Source organism: Ochotona princeps, chromosome 13, assembly GCF_030435755.1.
Source record: "Ochotona princeps isolate mOchPri1 chromosome 13, mOchPri1.hap1, whole genome shotgun sequence".
Classification (NCBI taxonomy): Eukaryota; Metazoa; Chordata; class Mammalia; order Lagomorpha; family Ochotonidae; genus Ochotona; species Ochotona princeps.
Window position 1 is genome coordinate 67,920,763 of NC_080844.1, and position 21,814 is coordinate 67,942,576.

The 21,814-nt window shown below is 55.8% G+C and overlaps 1 protein-coding gene across 7 annotated transcripts in view; it reads right to left on the reverse strand.

Moving 5' to 3' along the window:
* EBF3 (EBF transcription factor 3) overlaps positions 1–20,079 on the reverse strand; it is a 114,604-nt gene extending 94,525 nt beyond the window's left edge. For 5 of the 7 annotated variants that reach the window (XM_058671600.1, XM_058671599.1, XM_058671597.1 and 2 more), the window contains exons 1-6: positions 19,262–19,533; positions 19,015–19,171; positions 18,667–18,730; positions 17,978–18,033; positions 15,029–15,102; positions 13,509–13,577 (exon numbers count right to left, since the gene is read on the reverse strand). In XM_058671600.1, the coding sequence (XP_058527583.1) occupies positions 13,509–13,577; positions 15,029–15,102; positions 17,978–18,033; positions 18,667–18,730; positions 19,015–19,171; positions 19,262–19,395 (554 nt within the window). In that variant the 5' untranslated portion in view covers positions 19,396–19,533. Of the gene's footprint in view, positions 1–13,508; positions 13,578–15,028; positions 15,103–17,977; positions 18,034–18,666; positions 18,731–19,014; positions 19,172–19,261 lie in introns of all 7 variants that reach the window. The other 2 variants (XM_004579738.4, XM_036495799.2) reach the window with 1 other exon arrangement.
* Between the last annotated feature and the right edge of the window lie 1,735 nt (positions 20,080–21,814).

Sequence of the window (21,814 nt, forward strand, 5' to 3'; positions counted from 1 at the left end):
AGAGAACCAGGGTCAGGGCACTGGGGCAAATGTGGAGCTCCCAGGCCAGGCTGCCCTTCTGGAAAGACCTTGGGACAATGGCATGCGCACTAACTGTGCTGTCAGAGAGCCTGGGTCCGGAGTGAAGGCAGCCAATGCTGGCGCTGCCAGGGGCCGAGGTGGATACCCCCCGCTGCCCTCAGGGTCAGGTGCACCCACATCGAGGCAGGAGGCATGGCGAGCCCACAGGCAGATACACAAGGACTCAGCCTCAGCTTCCAGTGTCCCAGTCTGTGCTCTGGACAGAAGTGCCACTCACCCTTAGGGGGACCTGCCCCCACTGGCCAGCTAGCCGCAGGTGACCATGGACCTGCAACTCAAAGACAGACAACACTCTGCCCGGATTTCAGGGGACCCCCTCTGCAGATCCGGAGTCTCCCACGGAGAGAACCCAGCAAGGGTGGACCAGGACAAGTCTTTAGACCTGTGGGCCTCCTTTCCAGAACTGTAACACTGAAATTCTCAGATACACACAGGCACACACACACAAACACACTCACACAGACACCAGGGAAAACTGCCCCAGGCACCAGCGCCCAGCACCCCAAGCCCTGGACCCAACCAGGAAAGCGACCCCGGGCTGGGGGTGGCATCAGGCTCGGAAGTGTGCCTCCACAGCGCGCACTGTCTTCTAAATGCACTGGCTCTTGGGGCAATCTGGTGGCCGCATCCAAGTAAATCATCCGTGAGGCCTTACTTCTCAATGCAATCAATAGAACATGCATTAAACGCTTAAACCCGACTCAGCGACCAGCCCAGACCCTCCTCCCACACACATCCAAAGTGGGGGCCCTCAGGTCCAGGCATCAGGGGCCCCAGAGCACGCTGTCTTCTCAGGGGAGGGAGGTTAGTCCTCCCAGCGGGTGCTGGACTCCTGGCTGCAGACAGCACTGCCCAACTGGCCAAGGAGCAGCAGCTGGGGGACTCACCAGTGCCTAGGAGCCCACCAATAGATGCGAGGCCAGCCAGGGTCACGTGCATCGGCCAGCCCTAGCCCAACCTTCCCCAGTCTCCCCACAAATAAACACACACAGGGGACAGCACTGATTCCTTAATCAACAGTTAAAGAAGCAAAGTGGATTTACCCTATCAGCACCCCAAACAACGCATTCCAGACTGGAGTTATTGTCTTAAGTACAAGAAGGTGGTCCTATAGACTTGGCTGGATAATTTCGTTTTCAAAGTATCTCTAAAATGTGACATCCCCTGGGATTTGTGGTTTTCTCCATCATTATATAACTGTAAACTTCTGGAGGTTAGAGATTGGATAATTTCTTTCAGCTGGACCTGTTCTCCGGGGCTCTCCAGTGCCTCGCATCCTCAGACACACGGCAAGGGGCTGCCCAGGGCTGCCCGGAGCTGCCCGTCCAGCGCAGAGCCAGGCCCACGGCCCCCACCCCGACACGCACACCCAGCACCCACACCCAATGTGTTGAGCACGAGAACCTTGGCTTCTCCTCCCTTTCCACGAGGTCCGTCACCTCTGTTGTTAGAAGAATTGTCAAAAAAAACACAACTCAGGCCGCATCTACACTGGCCGGCGGGGACAGAACCCAAGACAAGGTCGAGTGCCGTGTCCCGCAAGGAGCGCCACGGAGGCACCCCGCCGGAACCGCCAAAGTGAGGGGCAGTGAGCATCGGCACGAGCGAGACGTCTCGCCCGACCTTTCCGCCCCACGCGTGATTTCTGAGTTGATTAACATCTCACCTCTAGTGTTATGTTATCATAGCCTTTATGTTTTAATCCATTTTTTACACCATGGGAAAAGAAAAACATCACTATTCTAGTAATCAAGTTACTCCTGTAAAATCCTAAATAAAATGAGAATTTTATTAAAGATATTTATCTTATACAACAAGAATAAAATCAATCTGCACTGCTGGTCCAGCATCCAGTTACAATAACATTAAAATATATTGTTTATTTGCAGGTGGGTCCATTTCTCTTCTCAGATTGGTCAACAGCAGCACGCACTGCCCTCAGCGTCAGACACGGAGGAGAGCACTTTTATTGTTAATCAATGCCAATCAATCCTGAGCCTTGGTGTTAAATAGGGATCAATACTGCTGGGCTGCAGATGAGAGCTGGTTTCAATTGGTGAGCCAACCTGCACAAGTTTTTAATCATAAGGTAAATCAAGACCTGGGACATAAGTCAGATGAATTAATATCGGCGGAGTAGGACCTCTCTTGCCACTGATCCAGCGCCAGGAAATTTCTGTCATATTTCATTATCACTCCGAGGGCCGCTGCAGGCTGCGTCCACGCGGCCTCCTCGCTGGAGACCGCAGCGCCCCTCACGCCGCACGGCGAGCCCGCCGCAACTGCAGGCGCCGCCGGTCCACCGAGTATCGTTACACGTATGCCCCATGAATCTCATTTTATGCGATTAAGATCCATAAAAATTCAATAGCTTTTCTTCTGCAATTCACATTTTACCTGGTGAAATATCATAAGAATTTCATTATCTTTGCAGCTGTTGCCTAGGATCAGGCAAAGGTTATTATCCTCTTCGAAAACACTATAGAATATGTACGAAAATGTCAGGAGGACTGGGCATTTAAAGCTTGATTTTTTAAAAGAAAAACACTGTCTGAAGTTTAGAATAAACTGTACTTGACATTTATGTACCATGATGCATTTCTTGGTAAACTGATTTTGCAAGGGAATTCTTTGAATTCGACTCTGTGACTGGATTGTAGAAGGAAGCGGGGAGACAGGGTGGGAGGTTGGGGGGCAGTGGTGGGATGGAGAGGGGTGGGAGGCGGCGAGGCGGAGGAGCCGTCCCAAACCAGAGCCCTGGTGCGTGCGCCACGCGGCATTTCTCAACCTTTCCAGTAACCAGCCCGGAGACACTGACTCCAGGAACCCTAGGCGCGGGCCAGACCCTAACCCTGAGGCTCCTGCAGGCCTGCCGAACGCATCTGCAGCAGAATGGCCAGTGCAAAGGCTCGGTGAATCACGGGGCCTGCACAGTCCCCTGGCCTGCACTGCCCGGCTTCCATCTATGATGATAAATTAGCATTAGATGGAACCTAATGAGTTTACTAAACATTTGGGATTTGTGCTAATAAACTAGCTGGCTGTGAGCTAGCACAAGCGAAGAGCAGTCCCCCAGCTCTCCCTTATCTCTGTAACATGACAGTTAAACCACGCTTCCAATCTGCGATCAATTCATCATCCGACACCATTGTGCATTCTTCACAAAAAGATAATTACTGCTTGCCCGCATCAGAACACTCCTATTTCCTGGGAGCCGCGAGTCTTGGTAGCAGCACGGCCGCACTTCCCTCAAGCCCCACGCTACAGCTCTATCTATGACCATTATTTTTACCTAAACAAGCCTCTTTCCTCAACTTGCTAACGAAACCTCGACGAGGCCCACAGTTGGCAGCATCCCGTCTATGGCGCTTGCGCGGTCAGCGCAGGCCGCTGAGCACTCGTACGCGGAGCAGCCGGGAAAGTCCCCACTCGTTGGAAGAAAGCACTCCATTTCACACACACACACACACACACACACACACACTCCCGTTCCCGCCGCTGATTTGTTCAACACAGACAGGGGATGACAGTAAACCAAGTGACGTCACAGGGAATCAATCGAAGCATGATTAAAAAGACCAGAGCTGTTTTCCAGTCACAAGGCTGCCACTCCACTCTGCCACGGTCAGCCCCGGTGGGCCTAGCACTGCCATGGCCTAGGAAACGGGGACCGATGGGTTTAAGGCTTGGAACGAGGTTCTGCATGCTGTGATTTCCGAGCGCCATCTCGGGCTCTGAGGTGGACAGGCCGGTTGTGACACCTAGCCGGGACCCAGTAAGGGCACTCCCGACCACGGGACTCGCCATTGCCCGATCATGATTCTCCTTAAAGTGAGATGTACACTCTCTTCAGCTTTGCTTTATTCACGATCACGCAGGAAAGTATTTTTAAACCTATAAAGCAAATCTATGTGTCATAATATCCTGAACCAAGGCAAGTTTATTTTTATTTTAAAGCCTGTTCTCAGATTGTGGCTGCCTTGCCGTGCTCTGGGAGGGGGCAGCAATCCGGTCTGAGGACCTGGTGACCAACAGAAGTGGGAGAGGGTCGGTGGGCTAGCGGGGGCTCAGGGAGGGGCAGATCAACTCGTAGCTGCACGCCTTGAGGGGGACCCTGGCTGCTCAGTGACTTGCGTAACTCATTTATTTGTTCAAAGTAGTGATCTTTGGGGAAAGGGCTGTTATATTTAGAACCTGCTTGTCAAATTTAATAAATGGTAGTGGCTGGCGTTCCCTGCTCTCCTCTCCACCCCTGCGAAAGCACTTTGCCAGGTCCCTGCACCCTTCCCTGGGGCCCGCACCCGCGGGGGACCCACAGCAGCCCACATCTCAGGAACTGATGGCTGGTGCCCAGTGGCCGGATCAGGCCAGTGACCTCGGACGGTGGGGACAAGCCGCATGTCCAATCTAATCCACCGCTTGTTTCCTGACCCAATCTTCCTCATGTCAGAGGCCGAATCGCTTCATTGAGAACATGGAAATGGACAGAGAGTCCCCTTTGCCAGCGTTTCCAATAACCAAATATCGAGGAAGAGAGGCCAGGAGGGGCCCACGCCGGCCCGGCACACTGATTTACCAACCTTTCCTAATGTGAAACAAATGCTGTGGGTGTGAATACTTCACTATAAAAACCCTTGCATTACCCTGTCTCATATTAAATACCACATATAACTCAGCAGGTTTTATGTTGTATTTTACTGTCAGCCGTGGCTAAAGCTAGCCTAACATTTTGTTCGGCAATTAGGAAAATTTGTAGTTTAATTTATTAAGCCAAAAAAAGCCAACAGCCACACTGAACGCCGGGTTCATTACGTTTTTATGCTCGGTACAGTATAGTGACCTCCGCAAGATTCAGTCTGTTCTAGCCAACACTCTTTCGATGTTCCAAAATTATCTAGGAACTATAGCATCTCGCCCCAACAACAAGTACAATGGTGGCATATCACTTACATACATTTTTTAACATCAAGTTCAAATGCTCTCACTGCTTTGCAAAGGAGCCAAATGCTGACAAATAAAACAGAGGTGGGACACGCTGACTTCCAGGAGCCAGAAGAGCCCCCGGGTGACCTCCCCCCACACACCCAGGCATCCCAGGAAGGTGGAGGTGCTGCCCAGAACCCCAAACGATCCCAGTGAGCCTCAGAGCCACAGCAGACACGGACGGATCAGGGGTGGATGGGAGCGGCCCCGCGACGCAGCCTGCAGAGGGTGACACAGCGAACAGGGCGTGCCAACTGCAGCGTTAAAGGATGCAGTCTGGTGGGGCGCTTGGGAGTAGTAACACTGCCCTGAAGGTTACTGCCTGAATGGGTGGGGGGTGGCAAACGCCTGCCATGGTGCGTCGGTGGAAACCCACAGGATGCGCTACTAGAGCCGAGCCCCTGTAGACCCGCGAGCTCCAGTGAATCAGAACGTATCGGTGTTGGCGCAACCGTGATGAGCAGCTCATGCCAGGGCAGATGTTAGCACAGGGGCACCAGGAGGGGGCACAGGACCTACGTCCTCCAAGCTCTTCTGTTCTAGAAAGTGAACACCCACAGTGCCGTCAGCACTACACTGGACGCAGAGGCGGCGGCACCTAGCAAAGGGCACCTTGCTGCAGCTGTGGCTGCAGGTCCCTGCCGTGCTGGGCCTCAGGGGTGGCCCCATCCTTCCACGAAACGGTGCCTGTGGTACCGAACGCCGACGGTTCCGAGCGGGCATCTGTGCCGTGCTGCCTGTCAGCCAGGCCTCTGGGCTCCAGTTGAGAGCTCAGGGGTGCCCACCCTAACCTGAGGCCTGTCTCCCTTCCCACCACCACAACCAGGCCTGGCAAGAAGCACCCAGAATAACCAGCAGAGCTTTGCTGGACATTCCTTAAACAAAAGGGGAGCCTCTTCTGAGTCCTGATGACCCTGCTCAGACAGACCTTGGGCCAGACACCGGCCAAGGGGCCGCAGTGCCACCTGCTTGTGCCCACACTCGGTCCCATACTTCATACACCTCCGCAGGATTCAGGCCTGCACCAGCCTCCAGCGGCTCTGTACCATCCAGGCCTGCCACCTCTGTCCAGGCTTCCAGCCTGGATGAGAACTTAGAGGAACCAGGAGGGAGGCGCCTAGTTTTGCATGAACCCACAGAGGAGACCTGCACGTGGACAGACGGGGCCCCACAGTCAAGGCTCGTGCTTGCCCCTTGCCGAACCCGACAAGACCAGGGTGGACGTTGTCAGAGCCTTAAACACTGCCAAAGTGTGCTGTGCGGCTGGTGTAACATGGCACCCTGCCCCCACCCACCGGCTGCGAGGGTGGGAGTGGGGGGAGAGGAGAGAGCCAGCTAGCTCGGGGGAGGGGCGGCTGGACAGAAGCTGACCTCCTCCCCAGATGTGGGGCTGCTCCCAGGGCCCCCAGCAAGGACTCTGGAGCCGCCTCCTTCCTCCCTGTCCTGCCACAGCCCCGCCAGCGCCCCTTCCTTTGGCCACATGTTAAACTCATTTCCCAGCAACTGGCTGGGAAGGCCGTGCCCCTCTGCTGCTTGGAGGTGATGCTCTCTGTTCTCCGGGCACCGCGTGAAGTTTGAGTTCTTTCTGGCTGAGCAACTGGCGGTGGAGGAGTCGAGAGGCAGCTCTCTCACTGGTTTTGTTTTTGAAGGGAAAGGGAAGTGTGTCAGCAGCGGCAGCCGGCTTCCCCGCAGCCCGCCCCCTGCACACGGTGCTGCTGGCGGAGTTACTGGCAGATTTATGGCACTCACCATCTTGACACACACGATGGGCTGTTTTCTGAATAAATAGCTGGGGAACACATTCTTTTCAATTTCTACAATGTAATGACTGCTACTCACCCCCAAAGTCTAAAAAGCTTATAAAGTGCAATGGTAACAAACCTTTAACCCGTAAAACCCCTCCACTTGCTCCTCTCCACCGTGTGGCCAGCATAATGCCTTGTTCTGTAGTGTCTGACCGCAAGCATTTTGGGGAGATTTGCTCTGAAGATAAACCAACAAGAGGCGCTTGTGCTGGGGCGCCCGGGAGTGAGTGGCGCGCCAGCCCCAGGAGCTGTGCCCAGCACAGGTTAAGCGCCTCGAGTTCTCCTTCCTGCAGCCTTACTAGTCAGTCACTTCCTGTCTGGGCATTTCCATCACGGGAGCCTGGAATTCTTCGCTGCTCCGATGTGCCTCCCGTTGCCGCTGATAAATTATTCACCATCTTTGAAAAGTAACCGAAAATTACCACGCCGGCGCCTGCCGCCCCCACCTCGCCGTGACCGCCGCGCCCCTGGCTGGTGGCTACATGCTCGGACAAGGCCGGCCTCTCCCGCTCCCCTCGGCGGCACGAGCAGGCCTCTGGCCAGCCCCAATTATCTGCTGGTGCACAGAGAGTAATTATTCGCTTCCTGTAAGCATGCGTACCAGAACTCCGAGTTTGGACGGCTTTCCACGAGGTAATCCAATTCATCCATGCCATCCTAACACAATTACAGGCTCTGCCACATCTTTGGTCTTCACCTGATAAGGCTGCCGCAGAGGCGCGGATGGTTTACGTCAACCCACCTCCTGAAGTATAGCTTCTGACAGCCCGCTCCTGGCCCCTCCCCTCCTGCAGCCCCTGCACTTTCATAGCCGCCTGCCTGCTGCCGCTGCTGTCCCTCTGCTGCCCAGCCCTGGCAGGCGGCACCAGCCACTGCTGGCCCTCGCAGCAGCAGCCGCCGAGGGAGACCCGGAGTCCGAGTAGGCACGAGGCTTGTCTGAAAACCCCGTTTTCGGCTGCCCTGGCTGCTGAGTCCACGTCCAGGCCAGGCAGCCCCAGTCTCCACAGGTCTTCCCAGGGCCTGGATCAGACATGGACAGGCACCCTGAGCCCAGCGGTGGCACCCCCGCCCCGTGGCAATGCATGCTGTAGTCGTGGGAGCAGGGGTAGGGGGGTTGGAGTGCAGCTATGGGCACAAGCAAGCACACACAGCAGGCACTGTTCCCGGCCGCTCCTTCCGAAAAATGAAAGCATGTCCTTGTGGGCCAACAGAACGACTCTTCCTTGTCTGTTTATTTTCCGAAGTTTATGGGGAAAAAATTGCGAAGGGATGAATGAACGTGGTGAACTTTCTGCCTCTCTGCACAGCGTGCCAGGGAATAAAACGGCCATTCCCACCTGAGCCCCGCGCAGCCGGCCGGAGCCACTGCCAACCAGAAGCACTCTTTGCAGCCACGTCCATTCATCCCAAGGCGCTGCCATATTGCCACACTGCTGGCCAATATCTTCCCTTCTCCCACGTCCCCTTGCATTTAAACAGACCCTGACCCCAGCTGCCTTGGACCAGTAAGCACCCCGGCTTCTCCAGCCACAGCACAGCCCCATCTCCCAGAAAACTGCGAAGGAGAAATGACCAGCAAACTGCACTGTTGTCATTGCATTATGCGGACGCAATGACAACTTGTCATTTAAGAAGGTAACACACAGCCTCCTCACTGCAGGTTATCCAAATGCTACTGAATAGAAAGCCTTGGATCCCTAAATGATGTGTAATTAAAATTATTTTTAAAATCCTTCTTGACAGGCCAGGGCTTAGCCAAAATGTAAATGACATTAAAGAAGACAATGAATTTAATTTTATTTAATGTCCCTTTTTGCAGAGCCTCATTTACATAGCATTTTTAACAAAAGCGTTGACCTTATAAATGCTGGCATTTGTACAGCTTCTGCGGAGTCGGATTTAATCACGTTCGTGCAAAGCCATGAGGGAGGGAGTGCAAGTTCCCTGCTTGGAGATGGAGTCGGAATAAAAACACTGGGACTGGTCAAATGTTTATCCTCCCTGCCTCTGAAAACAGCCTGACAAGAAGATGTAAAGGACTAGGGAATAGCCCAGCACTGTTTGCGAGGCTTGGTAATAATCATACATAATCGTTTGGAAATATAGCTAATAAAAAATATAATGAGTGTTCAGCAAAATCGGCATTAGGCCCAAATTACATGATATTAATACTTGAACAGGTGCAGGAAGGCGCTTTAAATGAGGTAAATGAATAAAATGTCCCAGAGCACAACTGTGTGTGCTGACAAAAAGTCAATGCCATGAATAATTCAGCAGGCAGGACTGCCAGCAAAGGTCGGCTCTCTTTGACCTTTGTGACAGGAAGTGAAAGGAAACACTGTTGACTGAAAAAAAAAAAAAAAAAAGAAAGAAAAGAAAATCCCTACTCTGTCCTGGACTCCCATCTTGCAATCACTTTAAAGGTGCAAACCTAAAACACGCAAATGACTCCGAATGGGATGGCGTGCTTTCGGGGTGCACACAGAGGCCATGGTCACCCAACTGAAAGATCAATGTGAAATTGCGGGCAATAAGAGGTTAAGCAAATAATACTCCTTTACAGCCTCACGTCAATTATGTATAAAAATTTGAGGTCAGCTCAAAAGTATTTCAGAACCCACAGGGTTGAAATTTTCTAACAGCTGTTCAATACGACAAAACTTCACACACACACGCCACCTTCCCTCCACTTCCCCCACCAAAGAACAGGAAGAAAAAAAAAAAAACTAAAGCTATTCCAAACTCTGTATGAAGGAAAATGGGATAAACAGATGTCTGGCTTCCAGACAGGAAAGTAGGACAGACTTGGAATGATAAGTCTCCCAAACTCTATAGACTGGTGCCAGATTTACTGGGGAGGGGGCACTGCCTGCCACAGACGCCAGCAAGCAGGACGCAGGAGACGGTGCCATCTGGAACCGCCCCACCGAGCTGCTCCCAGCGCCCGCATGCTGCCCACCCCGCACACCCACCCCCTGCGTCTGTGCCCCAGCAGCCGCCCACCGCCCCCACTCCACCCCAGGTGGCAGCGGTCAGTCCTCACAGGCCGGGCACACAGAGCAAGGCAACAGGATGCTGCTTGATCGGGAAGCAGACTGGCACTGCACAGGCAAGCAGTGTGAGCCAATGCGTGGGTCTGGCTTAGCGGCTCCGCCGACATCCTGTAATCATTCGCAGCCCTTGGAATGCACGCTGAAACAGGAGAGATTTATCTGCTCCTAGCTGGGAGATGTGGACAATGGGTGTCCCTAACGAAGACCAGCTGCTTTAGTGTTTTCCCAGAAAACATTATTCCATGAGGAAAATGATACTCCCGTGCTCTGCCTGTGTGTGCTGGGCCGTGTGCAGGGCCGTGTGCATGTGTGTGCAGGGCCATGTACATGTGTGTGCTGGGCCGTGTGCAGGGCCGTGTGCATGTGTGTGCAGGGCCGTGTGCATGTGTGTGCTGGGCCGTGTGCAGGGCCGTGTGCATGTGTCTGCAGGGTCATGTGCATGTGTGTGCAGGGCCGTGTGCATGTGTGTGCTGGGCCGTGTGCAGGGCCGTGTCCAGGGCCGTGTGCATGTGTGTGCAGGGCCACGGTCCTGTGTGGGCACACGTTCTCTACGCCCATCGGGGCGGCTTCCCTTCACCTGCACTTGGCTTCCTGCAGGCCATGTCTGCCAGTCTGCTGTGGTGTCTGCCCACGGGCCAGACTTTCTACCTGACTTCCTAAGCTGTTCCGTTACTGCGGACACATAGTGGCAGAATTCCATCTGTGGAGCTATTAAAAAAAAAAAAAAAAAAAACCTGTCTTCCTGGCAATGTTTTATCAGAACGCATAAGAAGGCCTACCCAGTGAATTAAAAGGGCTCTGTTCTGGATGCCAGCTTCACTTCGTCCCCTTTTTGCTAACCGAGGTGTCGCCCATGCCACTCCTAAGCATGGAGTGCTTCTGCAGCGACCTGTACTGTGTAATTAACTGACACAAGGCACTGTGTGTCTGCAGCAACAGCGAGGAGCTCCTGTGCCTGTGACCCAGAGGGCCGCATCCAGGCGTGGAGCCGCGCCATGTGGGTGAGAAGCAACGTGGGCCCATTGATCTCAATTCAGGCTGGAATTATTGGTTTATATCCTCAGGACAAATAGGCCTTATCTGGTCAGAACCTGTTAAACGTATCCGAGGCCACAGGAGCGGGAAGCTGAAGGCACAGAATTCTTTCTTAAGCCAACTAACCGAGGGGCGCCACCGCCAGCACCGACCCTGTACCGACTCACCAGCCTGCCAGATGCTCACTGTTGGGGGAACCACGCGCCCCAGAAGGGCCTGCCGATATGAAACCGGAACACATCTCAGCTGGCCACATCTTGCAAAGGCAGTCCCTCCTCTCTGTGCTTCTCTGCCCCTGCTTGGCACAACGGGCCCTGGCAAGCACTCCTGCCTGCACTTTCTTCCCCTTTTATAAATATGCCTTAAGCTGGAGCCAGAACCAATACTGCCATCATGCCACAGGGCTTTACAGCAAGCTACAAAATGCTAATAGTTATTTTGTCGTTGTAAGTGACAGCTCTCTTAAGCATTCTAAAACCATACGTTGTGTTTGTCATTACATGAAGCTATTCTTACCTTAAAATCCCTAACATGGAAAGGTGATTAAAACTCCTATAAAATCGTCCGTATCTTTGAATTCAGAATCAGAGCAGATTTTTCATCAATAATTAAGACCTCCAAAGCATTTCTACCAAACACAAATGGAGCCTCAACCCTCCTTATTCAAATAAACATGGTAAACCCATTAACCAAATGTTTTCACATTGTCCCCTCCCCTCAAGCTTCTAGAATATCAAATGGTCACACACTTATCCTTGGCTAGAGCTCTGCGTGGTCTCAGCACATAGTTTAATTAACCAAATACAAGGCAACAGTGACCCAGAAAAGAATTAAAGAATAGATTTCTGCACAACTGGGGGGAACATACCCCCCCGCCGCCCCCACCGCCTGTGATTAAAAACCGACTATCAGAAGTTGCTTGCCAGCTCAGTACTCAGCAATCACCTGGAGTATAAGCCCAAAGTGATTCAGGAAAGACAGCACCCAAAATGTGAGTCGATCCAACACGGCTACTTCATTAGGAAAGAATGCTAAAAATCTCACAATTTCAAACGCCAAGTCATCCTCTGAGATTCACCAATACCACGCGCTCGACACATGACGTACCTCCAGTAAACACAATCTGCCTTTTCCACACTCTCACACGCAGGCAGGATTCCAATAGCTGCTCAGCCACTTCCAACCCATCAAAAATAAATACATACAATGAATTCTGTGACAACAATTCAAGGCTGTGATTTCCATAGCCACAGCACCAAACACAAATATGATTTACATTGATTTCTTGTGGTTGGAGTTCTATAAAGTGTTGGACTTGCTCTCCAGTTCCTGAGTGACGGCCACAACTGGCCAACCCTATTTGATTACTAATAAGAGAATCGCCCCTTCTGTCAGATACCACACATTCTCCACTAAGCAAACAGCTATTCCAGCTACTCAAACATTAGCACCGCTCTCCATCGGTGGCACGTATTTCTTCAGGCTTAACTCATGGAGTTTTTCCGGCTTTAATTTTTCAGACACTGGACAGGGAAGTTCATGATCAAAAGATAACTTTGTGATGAAAGCTGCTGAAATTCAACTCCTCTTCAAAACAGTCTAACCCTGTGCTGAATCTGGTGTCATATGTACGGGTCTAACCATTTACTCGACTTGGGTACCAACTTCAAAATCCCCAGTCACTGGGCCTTCTGCCGCTTCCCATTGTTGGGGAGAAAGAATCCCTCCTCCTCCTCCTCCTCCTCCTCCTCCTCCTTCTCCGCCCCTGTCACCACCAAGCCTGCTGCGCTTGGGAGAGCAGCCCTGCTGGAGTGTTCGCAACTAAACCAACAGCCAAGAGGCACATTAGCCCTATCAGGACCAATGGCGGGCCCTGTGGTGACACTGCGCAAGGAAGATGGCCTGGGCAAGCAGTGGAGGCCAGTGTAAAGAATGCATACAGCCCTCCAGTCAGGGAAACTTACACTGGAAAATGCAACCAGCATGTGTAATTAGTTTCAATTGCAACAACTTTGCTTTGTTAGTTACGTATTTGCTACTTGACATACAACGACAGCCACAATTGGAAAAAAATTAGGAAACATTTCACAACTAATTGAGAGCAGATTAAATTCATTCTACTACTGGGCAACAATTACAACAGTAACACCACCCAAGTTTCAACTCCAACTACCAGCCGAGATTAGAAAAAAATAATAATAATAATAATGCAAAGAATGAAGTACTTGTTAACAAATTAGCAGCGAGCATTTCCTGACACATCTCTGGGTTGAAAGCCAGAGCTCTCTAGGCATAAAGCGCTCCTCCTCGTAGGGAGACCAGTGCTTCCCCAGACAACTCGCAAGCGATTACTGAATCCCCACAGAGCCAGCCTCCAGGTTGCCAAGTCAGCCCACCTGTGCACAGGAGCACACGCGGACAACAAATGGTGCCACGCCAAGGGCAGCGCCACACCAGCCTCAAAACGGTGGCGTGCCAGTGCAAACCGAGCGAGCAGGGGCTCCTGCAGCGGCGGCAGCTTCGCTTTGTAAAATAAGGAGGTCATCCTTACCTGTCAATGATGACAGGGTCCGAGGGAGTCTCATTCCTGTTGCCACAACTTTTCTTGTCACAGCACCGGCTGCGGGAACAATCACAAACAGGGGTTTCAGCAGACACACTGCATCCTTTTGTGCCCAACTTGTACCTGCTTGTTCTGCTTTTAATTCTAACGAGGTGGGAGCAACCCGGCAAGCAACTACAGGGCTCTGCAGGCAGCCGCTGCAACTTGTAACTGCAGCACAGCCAGTGAGGGTAACCGCAGCCCTGCAGAAGTTGGGACGCGCCTGTGGTGTTTCTCTCTGCAGTGAGCTGAGGAGCCAGGAGGCAGGCGGCTTGGGAATAACGCTCACAGTCTCAGCCTGTGTTTACCTCCAATTGTCAAGCTGTTATTTCTGGAAAAGATGCAAGATGCCACCTTCAACCAATATTTCTTTGGGGCGTTTATTAATTATAAGCGTGAAAGCAGGCATCCATCGATCACAAACCTGTGTTGTTCCTTCCTTAAGCCTACCTTAACTCTGTTATTGAAACTTTAATTAAAGCAGAAATGAAACAAAAATGTTATGCTTCTTGCATTTTAAAAAAGCATACTTGTATAATGGTTACATGTCTAAATTAGTTAAATTAACACCATATGGTAGGCAAAGTATATAAAGCCTTTTAAAGCTGACAGCTAAAGTGATTAAAGAAAGTCTACAGTCTTCCACTTAGAGCTTAAGTCACATCTGTGCGCTTTCCATGTTAATTGCAGTACATGCAGAAGTGGATAATAAAGAAATTCCACTTTATTGGTTGTAATTTATATTTATTACCTGATATGAGAAAAAGTCAGCTTTTGTATATTACTGCTGTAACAATATGTCCGCTCAGAAATGGCATTTCGCGGAGACAGACGCATAGCCAGGCAGAGTATGCCCCTCAGAGTACGCGGCCTGCTACTGTAGCTGGGCAAGCCGCTGCGGCTCCTCGGGCTGCCTTGCAACTACATTTCACATGCCACACATACAAAGTCAATGGTGCATTTTTATTTGCCGTGTAGGGCTGAAACTCTTGCGGTCGTTAGAAAAAAAAATCAGGTGGGAAATTGCTCCTGTGACAGAGCTCCGGGGCAGGCGCGCTGTCTAACAACACTGAGCAGGACGCACCGCTGCTCGCGGGGAGAGGTTAACTGACAGAATCACTATCCAATTCTCACTTGCGCGGGCTCTGTAACAAGTACAAAAGCCTTTCCTCTTTATCAATAACAGGCAATTGTCTATCTCGGGGTGGGAGCCAGCCGTGGCGCTGGTCCCTCACTCCGCCCGCGCCCAGACACGCGCGCGTCCCCCGGCCCCGCGGTCCGGTTCTGACCACACCCGCGGCCGCATGGCCGGCCAGCTGAACCCGCCCGGCCCCGGCGCAGCGGTGCAGGAGCCCCGGCTGCGGCTCAGCCGCCCGGCTGCGTTTCAATCGATCCCCCCACCGGCGCCTGGCCGCCGCGGCCTCTGCAGAAGCTGGCGCCCAGGCCGCCTCCCCCCCGCCCCCGCTCACCTGCACATGATCTCGTGGGTCAGCAACACGCGGCACATCTCCGGGTTCTTGTCCTGGCCCTCGTACACGATGGCCTGCGCGGTGGGGGCAGGGAAGGCAGAGGCCAGGGTTATGCGGTGCTCACGGATTTGGCGCCAAATCACCTCTTCACCCCCCTCCTCGCCCCGCCGCTGCGGGCCGGGCGGACAGCAGGTGTACGGCCGGAGGGGGAAAGCATCCGGAAAACCAGGCCATTCTCCCGACCCGGTCACTCCGGAGCCGGGCAAGACTGCAGCAGCCTCGCCCTCCTCCTCCTTGGCCGGCGGCCTCCGTCGTGGAGCTGCACCGGAAACCCCGGGGCGGCGGGGAGCGCCGGAGGAACTGAGGCCCCAGCACAGGGCGCCTCCAACCCCCCATCCCGGCCCCCTAGGTCGCCCTGAATGCAGCAACCACCGGCAGGCCGCGTCCTCAGGCCACTGTGGACACCGACTTCCAATCCACACGGTACAGGAAGCAAGTAGATGAGAACGCGTTGCGACTTTACAAGCGGGGCTGGACCTCGGGGACGCTAGTGGCAGAAGTCTGGGTCCAGCCAAGGGCCTCTCCAGCCCTGCCTGCGCGCTCCCCGGCTCGGCCAAGTCCCGGGCACGCGTTTTCAACCACGGCGTCACCCCGGGCCCCGCACGCCACGCGCGACCACGCGCGACCGGGGGGCCTGGCGCAGCAGCCACACGTGGCCGCGTGGGCCAGGGGCGTAGAGGGCTCCCCGTTGGAGTACCGGCCCCGGGGCGCCCCTGTCCGCGCGGCCACGTGTTCCGCGCCGGATGATATTTGGAAAGAGAGTGCTAATAGCCAATCTGGTGTTTATTTTGAAACTGCTAACAATGATTTTTCTCGGGTAAAAAGGCAGCGTCGGCGCACACGCTCGGCTGGGTTTTGAGCAGAGGCTCCGCCAGATGGTGCGAAGCCCTAGGTGCGCCCACGGCGGCGCTCAGCCCGGCTCCACCGCCGGGAACCCGAGCCGGTTCTGGGGGCCGGGCCTCTGCCGCCGGCCTCACAGAAATAGAAGGGAGGGGGAACAGCACTGGGGGAGGGGCGGGAGCTGCCAGTTCCCAGGCAGAAAATGCCACGAAAGAGGCGGGTGGCTCTGGCTGCAGTTCCCGCCCCCCTGGAAAGGATCTGGAAATTACTTCCACTCTCCCCCGGGCGCTCCGGACACTTTTACCCCGCTTGCAGGCAAGAAAGCCCCGTCTAGAGGCCGCCGAGGGCTGTCCTCCTGGGAAGCGGGACTGGTCCCCGCAAGTCCCTCTCCGCCCAGCCTCACACCCTGCGCTCCCGCAGCCGACCAGCGGACCCGTGCCACCGCAAACCGGCGGTACCGCACTTGTGCACGCGCCTGTCCTCGGCCAGAGCCCCGTATTTATATGTGATTTATTTTTTTATTTTGTAGCACAAACAGAAATCCATAAACTGCCGGTTCAGCGCCATTGAGTCTTTGATCAGTTACTGGGAGATTTCTTTCCTTCCCCACCCCTTCTTCGTCCCCGTCAGTGAGCCGAGATTAAATGCCTTTATTTCTAGGCCTGTTCATACCACAAAAGCACAAAGCTACACGGACAATGAGAGTGTGGTTGACCGCGCCACCTCCCTCCCTGTGCAACAGCAGAGACGCAGCGCTGTCTGCGTACACCTCTCAATTAGACAACAGATTTCCGAAAACATTTAGCCCTGAACACAAAGGAAATCAAAGCGCCTGGCCGGCCAGCCAGCATGCCCGGCTCGGGCGGCTCCCAGCAGCCAGGGGCACACACTGCCTCCGGCTTTGTCAGACCCAGCTTTACCTGTCCCGTCTATTTTACGCCTGCAGAAAAGCAGGGTTCCTCCGGCTGCAGGCTTTAAAACCCAACACCCTGGCTGCCCAGAGGAGGGCAAACTTTTTTGAAAGGCAAATAAAACCCGGGCTCCTGGCGCTTGGGAGACGGACGCAGGCCCGAGACCCCAGGCAGCACCAGACAGAAGCAGCCACTTTCACTTCCAAGCCCCAATCCCGCTCACTCAGCAGTACATTCCAAGCCCAAGCGTGCCAGGTGGGTTTCATTTAGGGATGGGAGCCGCCCCCCACCCCAGCCACTTGATTCTTAAGAAAATAAAAAATAAACAAAAACGGGAGGGGGAAAAATCCCTAAAACCACCACCACCGTCACCAGAAGCAACCCTGCACAAAAGCAGCAGCTGGAAGTCAGCAAAGCGGGGAGCCAGCAGGCGCCCCTCTTCTCCGCACCGCCTCCCTGATAGCCAATGGTTACCACCGCAAAAGTTGGCCAAGACAGGTTAAATAATTTAATAAGGCACCGCTTGTAATTATGTTATTTACAAGGTATGACAGAGGGTGGGAGGCGGGGCAGGCAGTGGACCGACGGGGGTGACCCTGGAGCTGGGAAGTCTGAATTATGGAGATGGAGTGGGGGGGCGGTGAAGATGGGCTACAGTGAAACCAGCTGACTTTTCACCCCAACACATTTAACTTTTAAATCCAAATAAACGTCTCCCGTTGCGGGGATCGCAGCGGTGGGAAGGAGGGAAAAAAAATGAACCAACCCAGGGACTTGGCTGCCTTTGTTGGGGGGGTGACGACAATCAATGAGGAGTCCAAGCAGAGAGAGACGCTTAAAAATAAACCAGGGAGGACCATCCTGAAAACTCTGTCAAATATTAATTACCGTAATTAATGAAGACAGAATCTGATTCCAATCACAAGCCATTTAATAAAGCAGCTTTGCCCTATCCTGCTGACAGCACCAACTCCTGCACCAATTGCTTCATTTATTCCAATAAATATGGAATTCTCATTAGCACGTCAAGGAAGTTAAGTGGGGAACGAATAGATGTGGGGACGCCCTTGTCAGGCCCTGGCCTCCGAACCCGGGACCAAGCCCAAGGAGGCCACCGCACAGGCACCAACTTTCTCACCTGTTTGGTCATGGAATCTATGAGGCGGACGTAGAGATCCTGCTCTGTTCTGACTCCTGCGGAGAAAAAAAATCAGCAGAGAGAAGTCCTCCTCCAGGTCTGAGCGGCACTGGGGGCGGGGGGCGGCAAGCTCCGGCCCAGAGCCAGAAAGCCACCCCCCCATCGCGGCCTGATTTCTTCTTCTCTTCCCCCCTTCCTTTAGTCAAGAACCGCCAAGCCTCTGAGGCGTCCTGCCTGGGCAGCGGGCGGCCTGGCGGCTGAGCCGGGTGGGCCCATGTGGTCAGTCATTTTTAGAAAACAGAAAGCATCAAGTGGAACCTGAGTGGGAATCTGAACTCCTTCGAATGTCTCTCGAGGATTTAAAAAACGAAGGAAACTCGAGCTGGAGCGCCGGGGAGTAAGTTCTGCCCGGCTTGCGGAGCTGCCCCCCGGCCTCATAATTAACATTAATTTGCCAAATTGGAAGAAGTCGCCTAGCAGCCGCGTTGCACTGGAGCCCGTATCGACCCCTTCCCTCTCTGCACTTGCAGCCCCACCAGTTAATCATGTGAAGTGGCATCGACGTATTGATCGTTTATGTTTTGTTTTCCTCCGATGCCACGGGAAGAGGTGCTGTCTCCCTGCGTGTCGCCCGCGCCCCGGGATCCCCGCGCCCTCCCTGTCCTCCCTGCGCCGCGGCGGCCACTCACCGTTGCTGTACAGCAGCTGCAGTTTGTAGTGGATGCCGTTGTTGGTCTTCTCGTTGTTCGGCTCCTGAAAAGCAACCGCGGCCAGAGGCGCTGAGCGGCGCGGCCGAGGCCCCGAGGCCCCGAGGCCCTCGCCCCGGCTCGCAGCAGCCCGCGGCGCCGCCGGCTCCCTCGGCGGCTGGAAGCCGGGCGCGGGGCAGGGAGCGGCGGCCGCACGTGGCGAGGCGCCGGGGTCCCCGGGCAGAGGCGGCCCCGCCGCCGAGGGGGGCACCGCGAGGCCCCGCGCGCGCGGCCCCGCCTGCCTCCCCACTTCTCCAAAGAGGGAGGGCGCGCCCGCAAGCCGGCACTTACTTTCTCTTTCTCCACAAAGTCCACAAAAGCCGTCCGCTCGATCTCCACCGGCTGCCCTTGCCTGTCGTAGAGCGCCAGCACGAAGTGGAAGAAATTGGATTTCCGGAGGTTGGAGGGCGGCTGCTTCTCGAAGTGCGCCCGCGCCAGCCCCACGCCGCTGCGGGAGGAGAGAGGGCCGGCGGCCGCGGTGAGGCGGCGCGGCGGGGAGGCGCGGGGCCCGGGGCGCGCGGGGGCGGCCGGTACGTACCTCTGGGCGGCCGTGTTGGCGTCCACCACGCCCGCCGTGTGCATCCACGAGCGCACCGGGTTCATGCCGCTGCCCAGCGGCTCCTCCTTCATGGTCGTCCCCCCGCGCGGAATATTCTCCTGAATCCCAAACATGAAAACTGCTGGCGGTGGCCGCGGCTCCCGGCCGAAAGCGCTGGGGCGAGCGGCGGCGCTCGGGGCTCGGCGGCCGGCGGCAGCCCTGGCCGCCCTGGCCCTGCTCGGCGCCTGCGGTCCGGCCCCGCCGCCGGCTTCGGCCCGTGCCGGGCGGGCGCCGCACACACCAGCGGCCGGGCGCGCGGGGCGGCTGCACCGGCGGCGCTTCGGAGGAGCAGGGCGCAGCGGACGCGGTGGCCGCGGCGGCGGTGGCGCTCGTCGTCTGCAGGCGCGCTCAACGTGGTGTCATCCTAGCCGAGCGGCGGCGGCGGCGGCGGCTGCAGGACACTGCGGGATCGCCCGCTTCTGGCGCGGCCCGCCTGCTCCAAAGACAAATAAACGGGGCAGTGAGTGGCGCGGCGCAGTCCCGGGCGCAGGCGGGGCGCGGCGGGGCCCGGAGCGGCGCGCGCAGCGGACGGAGGCGCACAAAACTCAGCCCTCTCTCCCCGAGGAATGGACCCTTTCCCGGGAGCCAAAACTCGAAGCCCCCGGGAGCCGCGCTGTCAGAGGGTGACGTCGGGGGGCGGCGCCTGCGCCTTATATGGGAGCGGCCGCCCCTCGCCGCGCCCCTCGCCGCCGCCGCGCTCGTCGACTGACTGCCTGACGGCGCCGCGAGCCGGCCCGAGCCCCGCGAGCCCCGCGAGCCCCGCCGCCGCCGCCACCCCCGGCCACGCTCCGCGGCTCCGAGCGCCCGGCCCCGCGGCCGGCCGAGTTCCTCCTCGCCCAACAAATCCTGAGCAGAAACAAACACGGCCAGCGCACCGCCGCAGCGCGGCCGCTCACGCTCCCAGAAAAAAAAAAAAAACCAAAACACAAACTCTCGCCACACAGTCTAAACCGGAGGGGCGGGAGTGCGCCCCAAGTTGTCCGAGCGCGCGCCACATCTGCCCGGGGGCGTCCCGGGGGGAGGAGCGCGAAGGGGCAGGTGGGGCCGCGCCGCGGGGAGAGGGTGCAGGTCCGGGGGAGGGGCGGCGCGGGAGGGGTCCCCGGCTCCCCCCGCCGAGCCGGGAAGCGCGGCTCAGCCCCGGCTGGAGGCAGAGCTCGGGCTGCCGCGCGCCCCGCCTGCCCGGGTCCGAGCCCCGCCGCGCGCCCCGCGCTGCCTGCGCCGGAGTCGGAGCCAGGCACGCCCGTCGGACGCGCGTTCCAGCCGGCGCACCCTGCTGCCCCGGCGGCCGCAGGAGCCCCGGGTCCCCGGCCTGTCTTTAGGCGTGGCGAGTGACAAAGGCGGCTCCGGCCTCTCCCGGCCGACGGGAAGCGCACGCGGCCCCGCCGGCGACCTGGGGCGGCTGGCCGTACCTCCGCCTCGCTGACCGCTCCGGTAGCCGAGCGGGCGCTGGGGCGCTGCCCTCGGTGCCGCCCGGCCTCGCGGCGCGCGTCTGCCCGACCTAGTTTCGAGGAATCCAGAGGAAGGCCCGCGCTAGCGAACGCCTGGGCCGGGCGACCCAGCTCGCAGTGGCCACCGGAGCGCAGCCCGCCCCAAGGACGTCCGTGCGACCGGAGCCGGGACGGGGGGGGGGTGGCTGCCCGGGACACTTCCCCGCTGCTGTCAGAGCAAAAAGCAAAATAAAGTGCTTTCGGGGCGCAAGAGTGTGGACCGGCGGGGTCTCCCGCAGGCTCTGGGTACCGCGACTTTTTTCTTGTGAATTGACAGCGTGTGTACGTTAATATTTTAATTAATCGGGGAGATCGAAGTGCGGTGTACGTTGTATGGGGACCCCCCACGCCTCTTGGAAGAGGTGGAGAAAAAAAAAAAAGACGTGTTGGGCAGCAATCTATTCTGCTGGTGTTGAGGGTTAATGAGTATTGCCAAAGATAAGTGAATTAGCAAAGCTGTTGCGCCAGTCCCATCTCCAAATCCATTACGGTGCCGGCCGTCTAATTAAATACGTAAGTATAATAAAATCATACTTTATGACTATTTGAGGGTAATGAGATCAGTCTTCGGAAGCGATCGCCACATATTAAAGATGCCACTGTATAGAATGTTAATAACCTTAAATCAAAGTGTATGGAAACTATTCACGATAAATTAAAAGAGAATCCCCGTCTCCCGAATCGGCGGACCCTAGTGGAGGAGGCCGGGCTGTCCCTGCGCCCAGGGCCCAGGCCGGTAAAGTTGGCCACGGCGGAGGGCGGGGTCGGGGATGCTTTGTCTGCGCCGCGGAGCTGCTTCCGGGGCTCGCGCAGGACGCGCGGCCCGGGGAGCCTTATTGTCAGGATATGCAAAGTGTCTTTTAGGGAAAGATGAAGTTGGAAACACCAAACAATGCTTCCTTTGTGGTGTGCTCGCTAAAACGTCCAGCCCGCGCCGGAGGTGCCCTTTCCTGCGCAAAGGAAAAAGTATCGCGCTTAAAATCATTTACAGTATCTTTAATTCAGA